Here is an 18,269-nt window from a genome sequence, read left to right as displayed (position 1 = left end):
GAAAGTAAGAAACTGCAGGCCTGGACTTTTTAAAATACTTTCCAGTGGAGCTTTGTCACATCTCTGCTTATCTCCAGCTCTTTGTGCATGCAGGGAGGTGATGGTAATGGTGTTACTGGGGCAGCCTGGCTTCTGGGATACATCCCTTTCACTCATGCCTGGATGCATTGCAGGCCACTTTAACAGAGAGGATGGGAGTTATTACTTACCATGATCTACCCCCCGCATCAGCCCTTCCCAATGTATCACAGGCCTTAGACCCAAAGCCAGCAAATAGGCTCCACTTATGCACTCTTATCGTTCACTGACAGCGGAAGGTGAATTTGACACCACTCTTTAAAATCCGGGTCTATAATTCACTCTAGTAGGGCTTTAGAAGGTGCTACCCTGACTTACTGCAGGCCACTTTCTGCAGCTGTATAAAATAGGAGAAACTTCTGCCGTATCTTAAAAACTGTCTAACTCGGTCACTCGATTGTTTGTTTTAAAAGCCACCTTTAAATGGTTTTAGGACCGCTGTCTTAAAGTCTGTCAAGATTAGATGAGTAACAACTCGGACTGAACTCGTAGCTGATCTCTGTGACCTTTGCTCCAGTGGCCAGCATCCAGAGATTTACTCAATTGCTGCCACATTTTTTTGTCCTCTAACAGGATGTCATGTGAGAAAGACTGACATAAAATAAATAAGAAACAAACATAGGCCCGGCATGTCAAAGTAGACAGTTTCATCAGGCAGTTTTAAAAGAGCTGTTTGCTACACCACACCTGTAAATTACTGAATAATATCCAGGCTTATATGCAGTGTTCTGTGACAAATTTTCTGCTGCAGCAAACTTTATTTTAACAAAGTTATCGTTTCCGTGGACTGTTGTAAACTTGCATGAACAATCTACAACTACAACAAAAAACTACAACTGGAAACTCAACAACACTGTAGTTTGATCCTATTTAGTTCACCTTGTAGATAAGCGCTCTAACAATATAATGAAAGTTAACAACTTCCAGAGTGCTCACTCATCTACTTCCTGACAGACATATCAGCTAGCTGCAACCACACAAACCCATCCATTGCATAAGATGAGTTGTCATGTTTACTGAACAAATGCTTGGGGTATATGGTAAATCTTATTAACTTTTTGAATCAAAGTTTTTTGCTTGCAGAGAGCTGGAAGTTTCTACGTGTTGCTTGTGTGGTTCGTACTTGCGTTGGTGTAGCGAGTCACTAACTGAGTCATTAACTGTGTCACTCCCTCCGCTCTGGCTCACACAGACTATTTAGGTCTTGCAGTCACGTACCCGCTAACTATGTGATGTCAACTTGTCTGCCATTTTGAACGTGTTGCAACATTGGATCAAGTGAATAAGGCTTCAGTCAGACAGGATGAGAGAACGGCCCAATATCATATTGCAACAACCAGTCAAGTCAATGGGTATTCTGACCAGTTGGTGATTGCTGGAGGTTGTTGCAGTCATTCTGATATTCATTCCAGAAGCAACAGTCACACAGCCCTATAGATTGGTCAGTGACCCCCGTAGGAATTTTGGGTCTTGAGAGAAAATACTTCCCGTTAATATCCCAATGAAACCTCCTTGATATAGTCACTAGCAGGTTGCTACAGACACCGGTATTTCAAACTAAATATGCTGACTTTTCTACGAATACTTGCTGACCACTAGTTGAACATTTGTGAAACTGTGCAAGAAATGGAGACCATTTGCCTTGAAAGTAAACACCGCGTCATTTGAATCATGCAAATTGCAGTGCTGACGCACAACTTTCACTTTACAGGCAAGCATTCACTACTTCGGGTTTGTGTTGCAATTTTTCATGTTTCACTTTTTCTCAGTGTACCGTTAGTTAGCACAGTTAGAGTGTTGGCAGACAAGGTATCATCTTACATGCAAACTACTGGCAACTAAGCAATCTGTTAACAACCAAAATAACCAAAAGGAGATTTTTTTGCACCACATCCTCTTTGTGACTGATTTCGCTCAATGACAGCCAGCAACCACCAGAAACCTCTCGATAATCCATCTGGGAATATGCATTTTTCCTTCAAGACTGGTGATTCTATCATGTTCAATATGGTAGACAGCTCTTGAGCACTGTGTGTGAACCTCTATAGTTGATGAATAAAGCACCTTTCAAGGCATATGTCTTACACAAAAAGCAGAAGACTGAGAACATGGATATTAACAGCAGAACCTCTAGAGGATTGCTGCATTGGTTGGCACCTTGAGTGCATTCACTCAAGTACCTAAACGAAGCACAAGTAAGGCTGGGGAAACTTGCAGTGAGTCGAGACTGAAGAAATCACTTGGATTAGGGACGAAATGCTTCTTCGACTGAAAATGCTCCATCCACACTACAGAATCAACTTTCTGGAATTCCCTCACCTGGAATATTGAGCATCGATCAAGGCATTATATTTTCTACTCCACAGAGTATAAAGTAGAAAGCTTAAAAAGAGAGGCAGGGGGGCTTCCCATTTCAAAAACTGTGGAAGTGCCCTTGGTGCAGAAGGATTTTATAGGTCAGTATAGACTTCCTGCAAGGAGGTAGTTCCCACAGAATGTATTATTTGTGAAAGTCATGCCACTACATTGGAGAAGGTCTGTAAGCAATACAAGAAAGCAAGTAAACATGCTGATGGTGGATAATTTAGAATAGGAATAGGAGTGCGCAATGAATTGGGTTGTCCAAACCCTCTCTCAGCTCTCTTGATCTGTGTGAATTTGGCCATCTGAAAAACAACCAAGTGCCTGCCAGCACCTGCTTGATCCAACACTGCCTTTTCTTCCCCCTTTATATCTTTCTTGCTTGTTTTCTTCCCGTTTTTCAACCTGTCAAGACAGTATTGATGCTAATCTTGTTGTGGTTTTGTATTTCCAAGGACATAATGAAAAATGTGTACACAACTTTAAGTAAACCAAGCTCTTTATAAATGATTAGGTCAATTATAGTGCGTAGTCTGAAGTACCCAAAATTGCTTGGCAGGTTCAGACGCACACCATTTTTCAACCTTCAAAGGTTTACTGTCATGATGGTTTGTCAACAGGGCAGCCAATAAAAGAAAGTGAGATTTTCTGGCTGGTATATTCAAGGCTGGGTGATATTTCTTAGGAAAAACAAATCAGAACTTCTAACCAGAGTGCAAAAGTTTTAAGCCAAATTGAAGTTCATATTTTCCACATTTTGTCAGATATTCTTAAACTATACGACTTTGCATATCATTACTCAGTGTTAACCATTCAAATAAATCACAAACACAGAAGGGGGAATATACATAATACCTTTTGATGTGGGGATTTTTTTTCCCAAACAATTGATGAGATCTCTGTGTAGATAATTTAAATGCTTCAATTGAAATGAGGCTTGATTTTCAACAAGGTCTGGGTAAAATTCTGATGCTCTTAATCACGATTTCGAAACACAAACCCGAGTCAAATTTAGATTTAATACTTCTTTTGATTATGTTAAATTTGCAAAAACATTAAAACCCAAGAAAGAAGAAAACCTGCTTGTGTTGCTCTTGCTGCTTTTAGTCTGTTTTTTTTTTTTTTGTTAGTTTCTTTGAGACATAAATTTTGTGTAATCTGTGTTATGCTTTCTCTTACGTGAATGGTCAAACTTGGAAGGACCTTTTAAATCAAAGTCTGACAGTGTCTATAACACATTCAGTGATAAACTACTAGAATATACGACAAAGAAAGTCTTTTATTTGTCAGAATGACAGATTGAGATATAAAAATTGCAATGTTGGCATTGTGTTATGAAAAGCACAGATGGACAAACACGGTCTTTTGACATGAAATAGAGAGACGGACATTTTAAAGCCTTGAACTTGAGTTTTGTAGCACTTGTGTGAGAACATCCAAGAGCAATGTTTGGTTTTCATTTACTGATTTTGATACGATTATACAGACACTGCTTGTTTTCATGAGGAAAATTTATTCTGGAAATGAATTTTCAGAGTTGCTCTGCTCGGTGCTTCTTTAGGACTAAATTCCAGTGAAACTACACATAACTCAAATCACTGCAAAGTGTTAGACAAGAAACATAAAAATATCATAATATCTACAGGCTACAACTCCTATAAAACCGAGAGAACAAGCCCATCTCATAAAATCTACGGTAGGAACAAGCTTTTATTATTGTTATTATTATAAATTTAAAATTGTATCTTTAGGTCCTTACTTTAGGTTACTGGCAGTCTGTCGCAAAAACACATTTTATTCTCATTTCTTTAGCTGAATCTATGAACAATGCCAAGATAGCACTGCTTGACAGCAATATAATAGTATTTTTGCACCAACAAGGCAATTCCCAAAAAGCTATTAGCCAAAAACTTGGCGTATCTGAGCATGGTGTGTAGTGTGTCCTTAAAAAAGTTGAGGACACTTGACAAGTTCAGATCAGTTGATCCATTTATTGTTCGAAGCCTAATCAGAAATGGCATCAGTGGAAGGGTGGCTATCAAGAAGCCATTCTTAAGGAAGAAAATTCTGAGGTATGCCAAATTAAGTATAAACTGAAATTACACAAAAACCAGTCCCCACTGAAAATCAATGGCAAGCAGTCTTGCAAAGATCAGGAGAGAGGTACAACAGTGAGTATCTACAGTCTTCTGTAGAATGGGTCTGAAATGGTTTAGAGCTGCATTTCAGCCAGTGGTGTGAGGATATTGTCAAAGAGAATGGAATTATGCACACAGACAAGTATCAGCAGATTTTGATTCATGATGCAATACCATCTGGAAAGCATCTGATGCCAATTCAGTAAAAACATCCCAGAGTAGAGAAAAAAGACAAGAAGAAAGAAAAGAACACCATCAGTCATGTACTGACTTTCTCAGAGCCCAAACCTCACCATGATTGAAGCAGTATGGGATCACCTTGATAGACAACTGGGGAGCTACTCCTGCAGAGTACTTAAAGAAATTACATGCGTGAGACAGTTCTAACATGGGAATTCTTTTATGCCAAAGAGCCTTTATTTACTGCATGATGGAAAATGATTCAATAAATCACTGTACCTAAAGAAATGAGGGGTGGTTCAAGACAGCATTTAATGTATGATTCCTAAGTCAAGCAGATGTAACAGTCGCTATTAGAGACAAAGCATGGTTTCTTTCAATGACAAATGTAAACAAATACAGTGAAGGAAAGTGTGCATATGAATGTATATTTTCATAAATACTCCAGTTACATTGGCGCTATCTAATGTCAAAATGGTCCAAAAATTACTCCAATTAATTTTGCTTATCTAGCCTTATGGGAGAGGAAGTTCTTGCAGTCATTCAAGACATGGGAATGCATAACGAAAAACAAATAAGCAAACAAAGCTGGACCTGCTACCATTCATCCAGATGTCTTAAACTGGGAGCACCAGCAGAGGGACAGTCCTGAGATATTGTGGCTCACTTAGTCATCCAACATGAGAAGCTTTCCTCAGGGATACATCTGGACAGGAATGCACCCTTTTTTAAAAGTCTTTTTTTGTGTGTCTATGCTGCTGGCCATGTCAGTCTGCCCCTTTACTTAAGCACACGGGGATCGCAAACCCACCATCCCATGGAGGAGTCTATTACGTCCAAATATTTGAGATAGCATTCCAGTATACCCTCAAAACATCCCAGCAGGAGATTCCTCTGCCAGACAGTTGTAGAAATATATGAAAGGGGGCATGTTTTGTTTTAATTTCAGCCATGACAGAAACCTTACTACATACAGCGTTGTATGTTAAACCTCCTAGTCAGGCAAAACCTCAGGGAAAAATGGTTCCAGTAGTTTGTGTGCCAGCCCCACTACCTACCAAGCTGGGCGTCTTTTTAAATCAAAACGAATGAGCCTTTAATGACAAGGGTTGTTTCCTTCAATGTCACGTTGGTGTTTATCTTTCATCCTAACATCCCATTAAGCATAGACTCCGGAGTTTATAAACCGTTCCTATAGTTAATCACCACAGTGTGAGCTGAGCACGGCCTCCTTCACTTTCTCTTTCTGCCTCCCTCCATCCCATATCTGCACATCTACACGTGCTTGCATTTCCGTGTCTTTCTTACAATCTTTGCTTCGCTTTGATTTTAATACCGAAGACACAGAGACACTATCGCACCAGGTCCAGATTATGTTACTGTTCAGTCATTTTGCACGCTTCCACTGTTGCTAACACGCACTGTCAGTGGCTGCACGAGGCACTTCTAAGTAAGTGAGGCCGAAGTAGACCAGCTAACATGCACACATGAAACAGCTTTGACCCGAAGTTTACCACATATGTTTAAAAGGACGTGGACGCTGCTCTTATCCACGATGTGCAGCTAATGAGCAGTTTGATCTTTGGCTTCGGTTGACATGTTGCATGTTTGTGCATCTTGATCATTAGCTGCTCACGTGTTTGATGTTTTTCACAGAAAAACTGCAGTACGAGTACATTTGTACACACATTGAAAGGTTCTTGACATAGCATGTCATTGGAATTACATCACATCTTTTTCTGTTGTGCAAGGTTGCTAAAGAAAACAGAAGTAGAGAAAAGGATCATTTAGAGAAGCGCACACTGTGTGCATTACCTGTCTAATTCCTGGGTTTCTGTGTTCAGTTTCTGTTTGTTTTTGAATTTCATAGGCAGCGGCACTCAAGACATGTCTATAAACAAAAGCAAAAGCACAGGATGGATCAAATGATTTCAACCAGTGCAACCAAACATAAATGGTCATGCTCAAACAACAAAACATCTTATCCATTTTTTGTGATTAGTTTGAGGGCTTAAAGGTTCCAGGTACTAAATGGACTGTAAAGCAATAACACTGTGGGAAAAAAAAAAAGAGAAGAGGCTTTGTTTTCTTTTTGAAAGCTGCCATCTCTGAGGACGTGAATGAACTTTAAACCTTAACTGTTAAGCCAACATGACGAGTACCACAACGCTCAGAAAAACTGAAATATGAACATCTAATCTTGGAACCGAACTCCGTCTGGTGCTGTTGTAGGACTGAAAACCATGAGAAAGCCACGAATCTTAGTTGTATCATGGCAAACAATGATAATTACTCCATACAAGGTAGATTTTAGGAAAACAGTGACATCACCCATTCTTTTTTGCAATCTGTAACTGTTAAAAGTTATATCTTCATCCTTCCCTTAGACGAGACATCATAGACATCATGTATCACTGACGTGTATACATTTACATGGATAATGTGAGTGCTGTTTGACAGCATGTGTCAGCTTCTGTTCCAGTTTCTGCACCTTGTGATTGCACATGCCCAGAGAAGTAACATCTCATATGATCCTTCTCAGACTATCGGCTAAGCTCAAGGTCATCTCATCCAAACACAGGCGAAAAAACAGGCTTGTGCAGATAAAACAGTGTCGTGCACAAACCCGCATGCAGAAACGGACACGAACGTGACACACTCACGCGTGCAGATTTACTAACGTCCATGTCCAGGCCTCTGGAGGATTAACCTTTCCACCTCAGAATCACAGCAAACATGTCAACTTAAATAAACTTCTGGAACTATTTGTAACCATTTGTATTTTCGTTGTAAACTCAGACCAACAAGCACATCCATCTTTTCAATCAACAACAGATTTCTAAGTTAGTTCCTGTTAGGTCACCGTGCAGCAGCGCAATTTAGAGGTAGTCTGTCACTGCACCGTTACTGCAGAGGGGAAGTACATGAAGAAAAATGTTACGCTACATTTTTTCCATCCCTAAATGTGTGCAAAGTGCTTTCTCTACCAGTAATCACAACACTGACTGCTAAAATCCACCTGTACTAATCATTACAGCCAACTGTTTGCCTAAACCAAAAACAGATTGATGCTTCAGGCTGACACCAAATACAGCAGTGTTTTTACAAGGTTTTTCCCCTGTAACGCGCACTCGAATAACAATGTAGCAATAATAAACAGTCCTAAATGAAGGTCCAGATTTCTATAAAGGTCAGAATTTGGTGTAAACAACATGAAAGCATGGATTCATCCTGTATTATATCAGTGATACAGGCGTGCTGCTGGTTGTGTAATGTTGTGGGGGATACACTTTGAGGTTCTTAGTACCAGCTGAGCATCTTTTAAATGCCACAGCCTATCTGAGTACTGTTGCTGACCTTGTCCATCCCTTTATGACCACAGCGTTCTCATCTTCTGATGGTTCCATCCACCAGTAGAAATCTCCATGTCACAAAAGCTGAAATGATCTCAAACTGCTTTCTGGAACATAACAATGAGTTCACAGCTCTCAAATAGCTTCCACGGCAACCAGATCTTTGGGCTGTTGTGGAAAATGAGATTTGCAGCAGCAGTCCACAAATCTGCAGACAAAAAAGGGTCCAACTCGCAAAGGTGTAACTGAAGAAGTGGCCAGTGAGTATATGTATCAACATGTTTGTATGGGTTTTGCATTGTGAAAAAAGGAAGAGAAAAAAATGTAGGACTAGATAAATTAAGTATAGACTGATTTTTACAACATTGAATTATATAAAAGAGCTATTTCCATGTCAATTTGGGTGGGGTTTTTTTGGTGGGAGTGTGATTAGCTATAGTTTGGTGTAATGCAACAAAGCAAGTTCTAATGAAAATCTAAATCAGTATCTGCTTATATGTAATGTTGAACTTTTTAGAGCCTTTACTAGAAAGAAAAAAATCCAATCCACAGCTTGCTTGCCTAAAAGATTATTCGTTAGAGCCTCTCGTTACCGTACTTGATTGAATACTTAGATTGTGTGTACTTATTTTGTGTTTTAAAAACAAACGAATTATGCGTTTTAGGCGTGTGAATTGCATACTTGGTGCAATTCATCACCAAATTCTGTCGTGCAGCAGGTGTTCCTTATCAGCTAATCGACAGCTCTGATAGCAGCGTGACCGAAAGTACAAACAGCTAAAACGACCAAAGAAAAGAAACATACTGAAACAGTCAACGAAGTCAATGATTTTATGAGGACTCTTGAGTTGCACTGTACGATGTTTTGAGGGTGTTATTGTTTAACAGCAGGGAACATAAGAAATGTCACAGGGTAACCCACTTTACTGACTTTCCTCTACACGTCTCTAGTGAGTGTGCCAGCTCCAGCTGTGGTATTCTGTGAAATATGAGAAGTCTGGCTCAGGTCCCCGCTAACGCAAACACAACTCTGTACAGGGTTACGAGTGTCTTTGCTTTCAAAGCAAATATTAAGATTTGTGGGTGCAAATGTGTCTGGTGCAAATGTGTCTGCATGTGCGTCTATATCTTTTCGTGCGTGTGCGTATTGCCACTAGCAGGCTGAACGAAGTGTCACACCAATCACAGCACTTAAAGCGATAAACCGAGACCCGACTCACTTCATGTGCCCAAAGCGCCCAAAGAAAACAGAGGCAGGTTATAAACAGCCAGCCCTTCTGAATTGCTCCAGACTGAATTCCATCAAGATGTGTGGGTCTGAAGATGTAATTCAATACGTTGCACAATACTCACAGAGCAGCTCGCCTCCCTCACTCGCACCACAAGACAATAAACGATTAAATAAATACGTGAAGTAATGCTCAGATGTGACACGAAGGGCTTAAGAACAAGTGGCTCACATCCTACCACCATAAGAACGCAACAAAAACAATGGAGACAACCATTACTCATCTGAAGATCTATGTAGGCCACAGTGCGAGGGAATGAAGCTGTTTATGTTTTCTTTCCTACTATTCCGAGTCTGTCCCAATCTTCTTCTGTCTTCTTTTCACCGTTATGCGCTTCCTGTCAACAGTTTTCTACAACTTGGCCTCACTCTACGGCCTTTTCTCCTCATTTTGGAGCATCTGACCTTGATTCTTGTGTTTCTTTGCTTTAGAATCCGAGAAACACACAATCTGCAAGGCTAACTCCAAGCAGGGTGAAACGGCGCTGCCCTCTGGAACCTCTGGAAGACTCCCCAGCGTTGACAAACAAAGACATCCACTCAGAATGCAACATCTGTCAGGGAGAGTCAAAGAGACACTGGAGGGAGAGCCGGCCTCAAAGGCAGCATCTAAGGCGGCTTCAGGAATTTTTCCTCCACTTCACAGAAATATCTACGGGATTGAAAATTATCATAAACGAAGATCAAACAACACAACTTAGAGTGAACTTCCAAATTGGATGAACACAAACTGAAGCATGTAGCGAGAGCATTCAAATTCACAGCGTATCTTTATTTTTCATTCTGCGGCACATTGCCAGAATCAGCAATACAAGAAATTGATATTTTATCAGTTATCTTTTCCTGGAAACAAACCAGTTGGGGAAAAAAAAGAGAACATCTGACAGATTACTGCAAATTCAAACCGAGTTAGACGTCTTGGGGTATTCTCTGCAAACAGCTCAAATATCAAATATCCAAACAGAGCTTTGTTTTTAATGCCATATCAGTTCCTTTGACCTTAATCAAACTTTGATTTACAGCGTACGACCTGCATGAACCGAAGTCTGGAGGAAAACAAATAGCAGATATGGGTGAGTAATATTATCATCTGCTCTGTTTATCAAGAGTCATTATAAAACAAAAATACAAAAAAGATAACAGGCAGCTCTGCGACTGAAGTAAGTTTAAACACACTCGTGATTTGCTGCAGGCTAAAATAACAGCACATTACATTACTAACTGTGCACTTACATCGACCATAATGTCTAATGTTCCACTCTATCTAAGTTGTTATTATCTCATATTTGGCTCATAATCACTCAACCTTAGCAGTGGCAAAGATGCAGACAAGAACCTTTTTGCTTTTGGCAACTCTTCTGACAACAACTTCCACTCTAGTACTAATGGCTTTCACTTGTCTGCCCAGAATAATATTATGTATGGTTGTTCTGTTGGGAGGCAAAAAACCAAAAAACCTCTTATTTCAACAATTTTATAAGAAAATATTTAAATACCACACTAGAATAAAACCTATACACATACACTTACCTTAAAGCTGATATAATCTGTATTGCTGTATAAACAATGGCTCTGTGATGGTCTGTCAACCTACCCCATATCTTGCCCCATGACAGCTGGGATAGGCTCCAGCACCTTTCACCCTAAGTTGAACGGGTGGATGAATGGATGACTTGGTGTTATTAACTCTAAATAATTTCCCAGAGCTTTTACAAGTATTGAGATATAAATAAGTAAGGAAGTAAAGTTTATTTCTAAAGTGCTTTTTACAGATATATCTTCACAAAGCAATCCAAAAAATAAAATATAGGAATTAAGGAAAACAGCTAACTAAAAACAGGTACTATCCATAAGAATCTCAACAAAAGGCCTCCTTGACTAAAAGGCGTCCAGAGAGTCAGCTAAACAAAGTTGGAGTTGGAGGCTATTTCAAAGTCTCAGTGCTGGAATTGCTTCTGACTTCATTGTTTGGTTTGTTTCTCTTATGACTCTTCTGGTCCTGGCAAACTGCTGTTTAAGTAAAAAAAAAAAAAAAGCTCTAGTTAAACCGCTTTGTTCTTAATGTCAACTAAAAAGCAGACTTGCAAAGTTAGCAAAGGTGAACATAATGGAGCGTTTAGCAGCTGAAAAGTCAGATATGTCCCTCTGAAGTTGGTGGTGACCAGATTAGAGCTAAAAGGAATCTGAATACAACCTCTCATCAATCAGATGGCCTGGGGCTAGACTTCAGACTACCTCCAAATTTTTTTTAATGATGATTAAAAGTAATAATACGGTATAGCATATGTGCGTGACTTTTTTCACTGTGTCCAAGTGGCCAAATCACAAGAGTACCTACATCCGTAATACCTCTAACGACCAAATGAAGAAAAATTAGCACCATTAGAAGAGTGAGAGTGCACGGAAACATGAGCCTATAAGAGGAAACTCTCAATTTATTTTACAGATGCACGAATGGGTGCCAAGCTACAAGCTATAGCTACAGTGTTTTCAGTGGGGATGTCATAAATCCTGCAAGCATTTAGCCAAATGTATAACCTTGTAATTAAAGCAAAATAAATCCTCAATAAAGTACCCACCTGAGAGTAATTCACTAAAATGAATGATGGAAAAAGAAACCAAATGGTAACTTTGTATCGCTGCACTAAAGGAAACTAGACAAATTCAAAATGGACTGTCACATTACCTAGAAATGTACTGCTTCATTCATGTGACTTTAAAGAGACATAGGTGTACAATACCTGCCTGGCCAGTATCAAAGCTGCCATCATGTTCGCAGCCACCGGTTAATTGAAATACGACCTCTGGAAAAAACGGGTGAGTCTGAAAACAAAGCGGTACGGCTTATTGAGCATGACAAAACCGCTAAATGCCCCCTTTCCCTGAAAATCAGAAACATTAACAGTGTTGAACCCCATTTTCATGTCCGTGTGGAAATACTGCGGCATTGTTGTAATGTTTTTCCCTGCTCCCACGACACGCAGAAGCAGAAAGTTCTCTTTCCTTTTCACTTACAGTCAAAGCACAAGTGCAACCAAGAAAACCCTTCTGGAAGCTGTTATTGGAGCGCCCTTCTGTAATTTCTATGGTTTCCTTTTTGCAAGTTTAGAGGTCCAGAAGGACAAGACTTTTTATTCCTTGGAGCATTTGCCCGTCTTTATGTATCATCCGATTGTTAGCTTTGGACAACATTAAGAGTGAAAATAAACTCTTATAGAGGAAGTCACTACTAAAATAGATAGGTTTCCCCTTGGATCCCCAGGCACACTGTGTGGCCTTCTGACAGCATTAAGTAGAGAAACATATTCACTCTTTCTCAAATGAACTCCCAATATGGAAGGGAAACAAGCTGCTGCCCACATGTTGGTATATCCTCTAAAGCACTGTTTATGCAACGCAGTCAAGTTCGTCAAGAGGCAGAAAGATGGGAATTTCACAGGGATAAGACACCCAGGATGGTCATTTCCCCTCCATGTTCAACAGCTTAGTTTGGCAAAGGCTTCTCCAGAAACTTTCTGCAGTTTCCACAAGAGGGGGAAATGAGAAGATCTTATTACACTTCAGTGCACCAAAGAACACCATCTGTTGTTAAAGTGCACTAAAAAACACCAGTTTCATCTTTTTACATGTCAATAAAGCTGAGTTTTGGTATTGATCTAAGTATGTCGCAACACTAAATATTGGAAATTGTCGAACATCAAAATCTTATTAGCTCAGTCAACATTTTTGGTCATTTCAGTTTGTATATCAGTTATGAAAACTTGCTTGTATCTACACTCTATCGAACAACCAAAAAAAGGGTGAAAAAACTCCAAACACAATTCAAAAGTAGATGCTGATAAAATGTAGCTTTTAAAAATGTTTCCACCACCAACAAAACTCATTTTATGCAATAAGTGCATATTTAAATCTGGCTCCTGGTTACATTTGCAATCTTCTGGCTTCTTTATTCCATGACGGCTGCTAACATTTAGTCGAGGTGAAATTGTCCTGTTGTTCCGATAGCATTAAGATTTTGGGACAGCCTGCTTGAAGAAAACATTTTAATAGGAGGTTTTTAGAACATTATGGCCTGTATATGTACATAAACGGTAGGAGACCTTATGGCGAGATGACACTGGGAATCCTTTTTGTGCCCTAAATTGCACAAAGTTATAAGCACGAGATATTTTAAATCCCAAGAAGATCAACTCATACTTAGGTATTTCAAAAATAAGGTTTGCTGCATTGACCAGACAGTTTATGTTATAAAAGCTTCAGAAATGGAAACGTTAGCTTGCTGCTGTTTGATGCTAAATGATTATGTTTGATGTTTGTGAGACACTGTGGTTGAGATTTATATATATTCAAAGTTTCATTGTGGAATTTTACAGGCATACACTGGATTTGGATTGAAAATGGATGATTTTTTAATGCACTTTGACGTGACATATGGTGACATATGTTTGAAATAAATAAATAAATAAATAAATAATAATAAATAAAGCTGACTTGCCAGCATAAGATAACAAAATCTCTTCTAAGCTGTAACCGTATTGCATTCTAGCAAGGAACTAACTAATAGCAAAAACACCTGTTTATGAGATATGGAGAAAATTCGAAAAAACTTGTACTTTACCTTACTGCTGCATATTGAGTATGTATTTTAGCATTTTGTTAGCTTCAGTATTCTGTATCACTCTGTTTTGTACTAAGATTGGCTGGTTTGTAACAGACAGGTGAGTTGCTGCAGCAGGTGCATTGTGGGAATTGAATCCTGTGAAATGTCTGATGTACTGTCCCAGTTTTACAGCCTGTCTGATAAAGGATTTTTAATACCGATCTATACTTGTTTGGTTCTTCCTTGTTGGCAAACACCTGTTGCCAACAAGTTGCAGAGCGCCCTCAGGTGGACAGACTATGCAACATCAACACTTGTAACATCACTGAAGGGTGTTTCTTCTCTATTTTTTTTTTTCATTTTCAGCTATTGCCCAATATAAACCCCATTAAAGTACAAATCAGTGAATAATTAATATCACTGTGGACAATATATTTGGTAAGAACAGAAAATAAAAGTATTATAGATAAGTGTCAAAAATAAAAACACATTTGCATACCAAACACAGTCACCTACCTGTTGTCTTTTATTTTCTCTCCATTTCTTGTTTTTTGTGGGGGTTTTCTGCCCGTGTGTTCCTTTTATAATTCTGTGAAATTCTGGTAAGAAAGCTTATCCATGGCTCTTCACCTTGCAGACAGGAAAAAGAAGTAATCCTTGAGCAAACACGAGCCACCTTTGACTGGTTAGGAATGTTATCCGGGTCCATATACTTTACCCTGGGTTGACAAAGGTAAGATCTCAGGCTTAAAACACTTCCCCAACAGCTGTTTGCTACATCACTCTTAAAAGTGTACCCCCCACACTGGACTGAAAGCACAGGCACAGGGTTGCTATCTATAATAATCTTCTCTGTCCGTCTCTTTCATCAGGGCTGGTTGGAGCAACATCAGGGCGAGCTTTCTTTAAGACAAGCAGTAAAAAGACCGGCGTGATTAAGATAGATAGACCGACTGAGACGCTTAATCTTCTGTCCAATGAAAAATGTTAACTGCATCCTGATGTTCTCCCCCCCATGTAGTGCAATTAGCGTGAATTACCACTGTGTGTTTAAACTTCCCTTATGAAATGACCAAGAGGTAATTCCTCTTTATTTCTGATATTTGTTTTTTCTGCTTTTGTATTTAAATTTACAGTATTTAGAAGACACATCAGAAAATTCATGATAAGATTGTCTTTGGTCCTGCACGATAAACTCCTAGGTGTCAGGAGAGAAGCACAATGGCAGTAGTGGTGCTCTCTTCCTTACATCTGAGGAGAAAGTTATTCTAGAGGTCCCATTAGTCAAACCTTCAGTGCACGAATGCTGCCGTTGTGTTTTCACAGGGTCCCTTGTACTGTCATAGACGGATGAGGTTCACTGAGCAAAGATAGAGCTGGTATTATTATAAACCATGGCCTTTCTCTGCACTTAAGACACAGACAGAAACACATACACAAGTTTTCAGACGTTTGACTACTAAAAGTCTTTTCTCATTTTTCCTCCCTTTAATGGTGACTCTACATAAACAACTGTGACACACAGAATGCTAAATGTAGATAAAGTCAGTAGTAGCGACAAAATCCCTCTTGTGCTATACCCAAGTTGGTTTGAGACGCATTTCTAAGTTCTGTAGTTTCGTAAGATATTCTGAATTTGCTGGAGGGTGGAGTAGCCCCCAACACTACCTCCCTTAATTACGAACTCAGTCAACATCTCGCTCTAGCAGACCGCTGCCACTACCTGGTTAATTGATGAGAAATGACTATTTCCTCCAACTCGTGGAGTGAAAATTACTTTCTCTGAGAAAACGAAAAGCAGACGCAGCGTAGCTCTGAGAGCTTTCGAAGGACATGTTCATTGCGTACAAACAGATTAATCGGTGAAATTCAGCTTGATAAATTCCCCGTTACACTGTGATCCATGAAATCCATCAGTTGTTAGCTGTGCGCGTGTTTGACTTACAAACTGCGGAAAATAAAATAAGCCATCAGCTTTTAGGTGTTGATGGCAGACTGGACATGCTAATCTTATTTGGGAGCAACAACACTGTAGAAAGAGCAGGAGCACGAGATCCTGTGATGCCAAAATTGGAAGTTTGTTTGTTTGAATCGTGTATTCATTTCAGAGACATTTTCGGAGACACAAAGTCTCAAAGCCTGAAAAAGCAGAGTGCCTGCCAAGCAGTATCAGATATGGCTTCAGAATTCGCATCTTATTAACATATTTGAACATAGCACCTCACAGATCTTCAAATTCCCATTAAAAGGATTTAATTTAGGAGTTATTTAACCAATAAATTCTTCCAATAAAAATATTCACATAAAACTTCTTTTATATGAATCTGGATTTTCAGGCTAAACTCACACTTGAACAAAAATAATGAGAGCATTCTCCTTCCATGTCTTTTCCTCCTCTTTGAGTCTCTTGGGGCTCCCTCTGACTTCCTGCCATTAAAGAGACAGCCCACTGGAGAGCAGAGGGTGACTGACATATAGCTACCTTTGCTGTATGAGCATCTGTGGAATTTTGCGGTTAACACAGAGAAAAGTAGGAAGACGTCAGGAAAACAGAGATGTGTTAGACAGAGACGCAGTACACAGTTACGTAACCAAATACTCCAGTCTGTCCTCTTTTGTGTGTTATCAAAAACACATATTTTTTTAACTAATAAAAGTCTGTTTGTCAACTCAGAAGCAAAGAAGATTAATGCCACTATGAGACCAGGCTGCTTTCTCAACAACTGAAGGAGTTATGAGGTGTAAGTCAACCAGTTGACAGCCGTGCATTTTAACATTTTTGATGTTGTCAGTGTTTTGTGTGGTAATCTCTGGAATTTTATTTTGAAAGTGGCCACACAGCATCACCCTTTGGGGGGGATATGGGTAAAAGAAAGCTGCACTTTTCCAAGGCACATAAACTCTCCTACAGACAAGCACTTTGACAAACTACGTGTCGACTACATGAAAACAGCAAACACTGCATGGTTTTAGTCTGACAGCCTCATCCACAAACCAAAACAAGGTATCTAGTGAAGCTACAAACAGACGCTCTGGGGAGACCACACACCCAAGCAGACACAAATATCTCAACAAATAACACACAGCAGCCACTTCAAAAGAAAAAACTCATGCAGATGCAATTCTAAGATTTTCAGCGTGGTTCTGATTAAAACAGGAAAATTCCACTGCGTTCTTATTTCAGGTTATCATTAAGCCAAGATCATGTTTAAAAGAAAAGAGAGATCTAGCACCTGATGCTCCACATAAAGTTCCTCCTTACCTTCTGTAGCCACTGGGTGTAATTCTCCATAACGTTCTCCAGCTGCTGGATCTTCTGGCTGGGAAAGTCTGGCTCAGGTGGTGGAGCGTCCCTCTGGAGAGAGTTGGCGTTGTACTGCGAGCTACTGGCCTTCGCTTCCTTGCAGGAGCCTCCTCCAGCTCCCTCTCCCTCAGGTAGGATGAAGGTGTAGGTGCACTGGCCATGCTGGATCTTATGAAAACGTCTGTTATTGGAATTACTACTGCTGCTGCTGCTACTACTAGTAGTACTCCCTCCATTACTGCTACTGCTGCTGCCGTCCGTCCCTCTCCGTTGCTCACCTCCTCCGCAGCTCACAATCACCAGAAGCGCCGCCAGCGACAGCAGGTGACGACTGTAGTGGTACCACAGCATCATATCAGCCTGGAAGCGCTGTTGAGGGTGATTAAATTTCTTGTGTCTCTTGTTTCTCCTTCTATGCTTTACTAGATGTTCTCTTAAGTGCTGAATCAGAAAACGTTAGCCTGAAACATGTATCCTCCATCCTTAAGTTGGACCTCCAGCAGTCAGAGTTCATGTAGACTTTTTTGCCATGGACGGGACACACATGTATGTTTCCAAACCTCCTCTTAAGCTTTTGTCCTGGCAGGGAAAGTTGCACACATGTCTTGGAGTGTGACAGCTTGGCTATATTTCTTGGTGTTCCTCCAGTAAATCAGAGCCTGCCTGCGTTTATCAGAGTGTGCATTTAAAGTAGGTGCTGGGTATGCTGGGATAGTGTCGTCAGACCTCCCCTGGTCTCTCTGCCGTTCTTTCCTCCTCTGCTCGCAAACTTAACGACTGGGGGTAGAGAGTGAGAGAGGGAGAGGGAGGGAGGGAGACGCGCACTCTGAAGAGCAGTTCCAAGCTTCCAGCACACTCTGCGCCTGCCCCTCGCAGAGCCTGCAGAGGAATGTGACTCTGTGCATGGACGTATTTGTGTGTGTGTGTGTGTGTTTGTGTGTGTGTGTGTGTGTGTTTGTGTGTGTGT

At 40.1% G+C, this 18,269-nt stretch overlaps 1 protein-coding gene across 1 annotated transcript in view; it reads right to left on the bottom strand.

The window, feature by feature from the left end:
- The window catches only part of angpt1 (angiopoietin 1), a 56,421-nt gene extending 38,353 nt beyond the window's left edge, over window positions 1-18,068 (bottom strand). Inside the window, exon 1 of the mRNA XM_040020728.1 lies at window positions 17,261-18,068. Within this exon, the coding sequence (XP_039876662.1) occupies window positions 17,261-17,656 (396 nt within the window). The 5' untranslated portion in view covers window positions 17,657-18,068. The remainder of the gene's footprint in view (window positions 1-17,260) is intronic.
- Window positions 18,069-18,269: the final 201 nt, after the last annotated feature.

The sequence above is a fragment of the Simochromis diagramma genome, unplaced genomic scaffold, assembly GCF_900408965.1.
Source record: "Simochromis diagramma unplaced genomic scaffold, fSimDia1.1 OVJJ01000753.1, whole genome shotgun sequence".
NCBI classification, from domain to species: domain Eukaryota; kingdom Metazoa; phylum Chordata; class Actinopteri; order Cichliformes; family Cichlidae; genus Simochromis; species Simochromis diagramma.
Note: the sequence above shows the minus strand (reverse complement) of the source record. Positions and strands in the feature narration are given on the sequence as shown.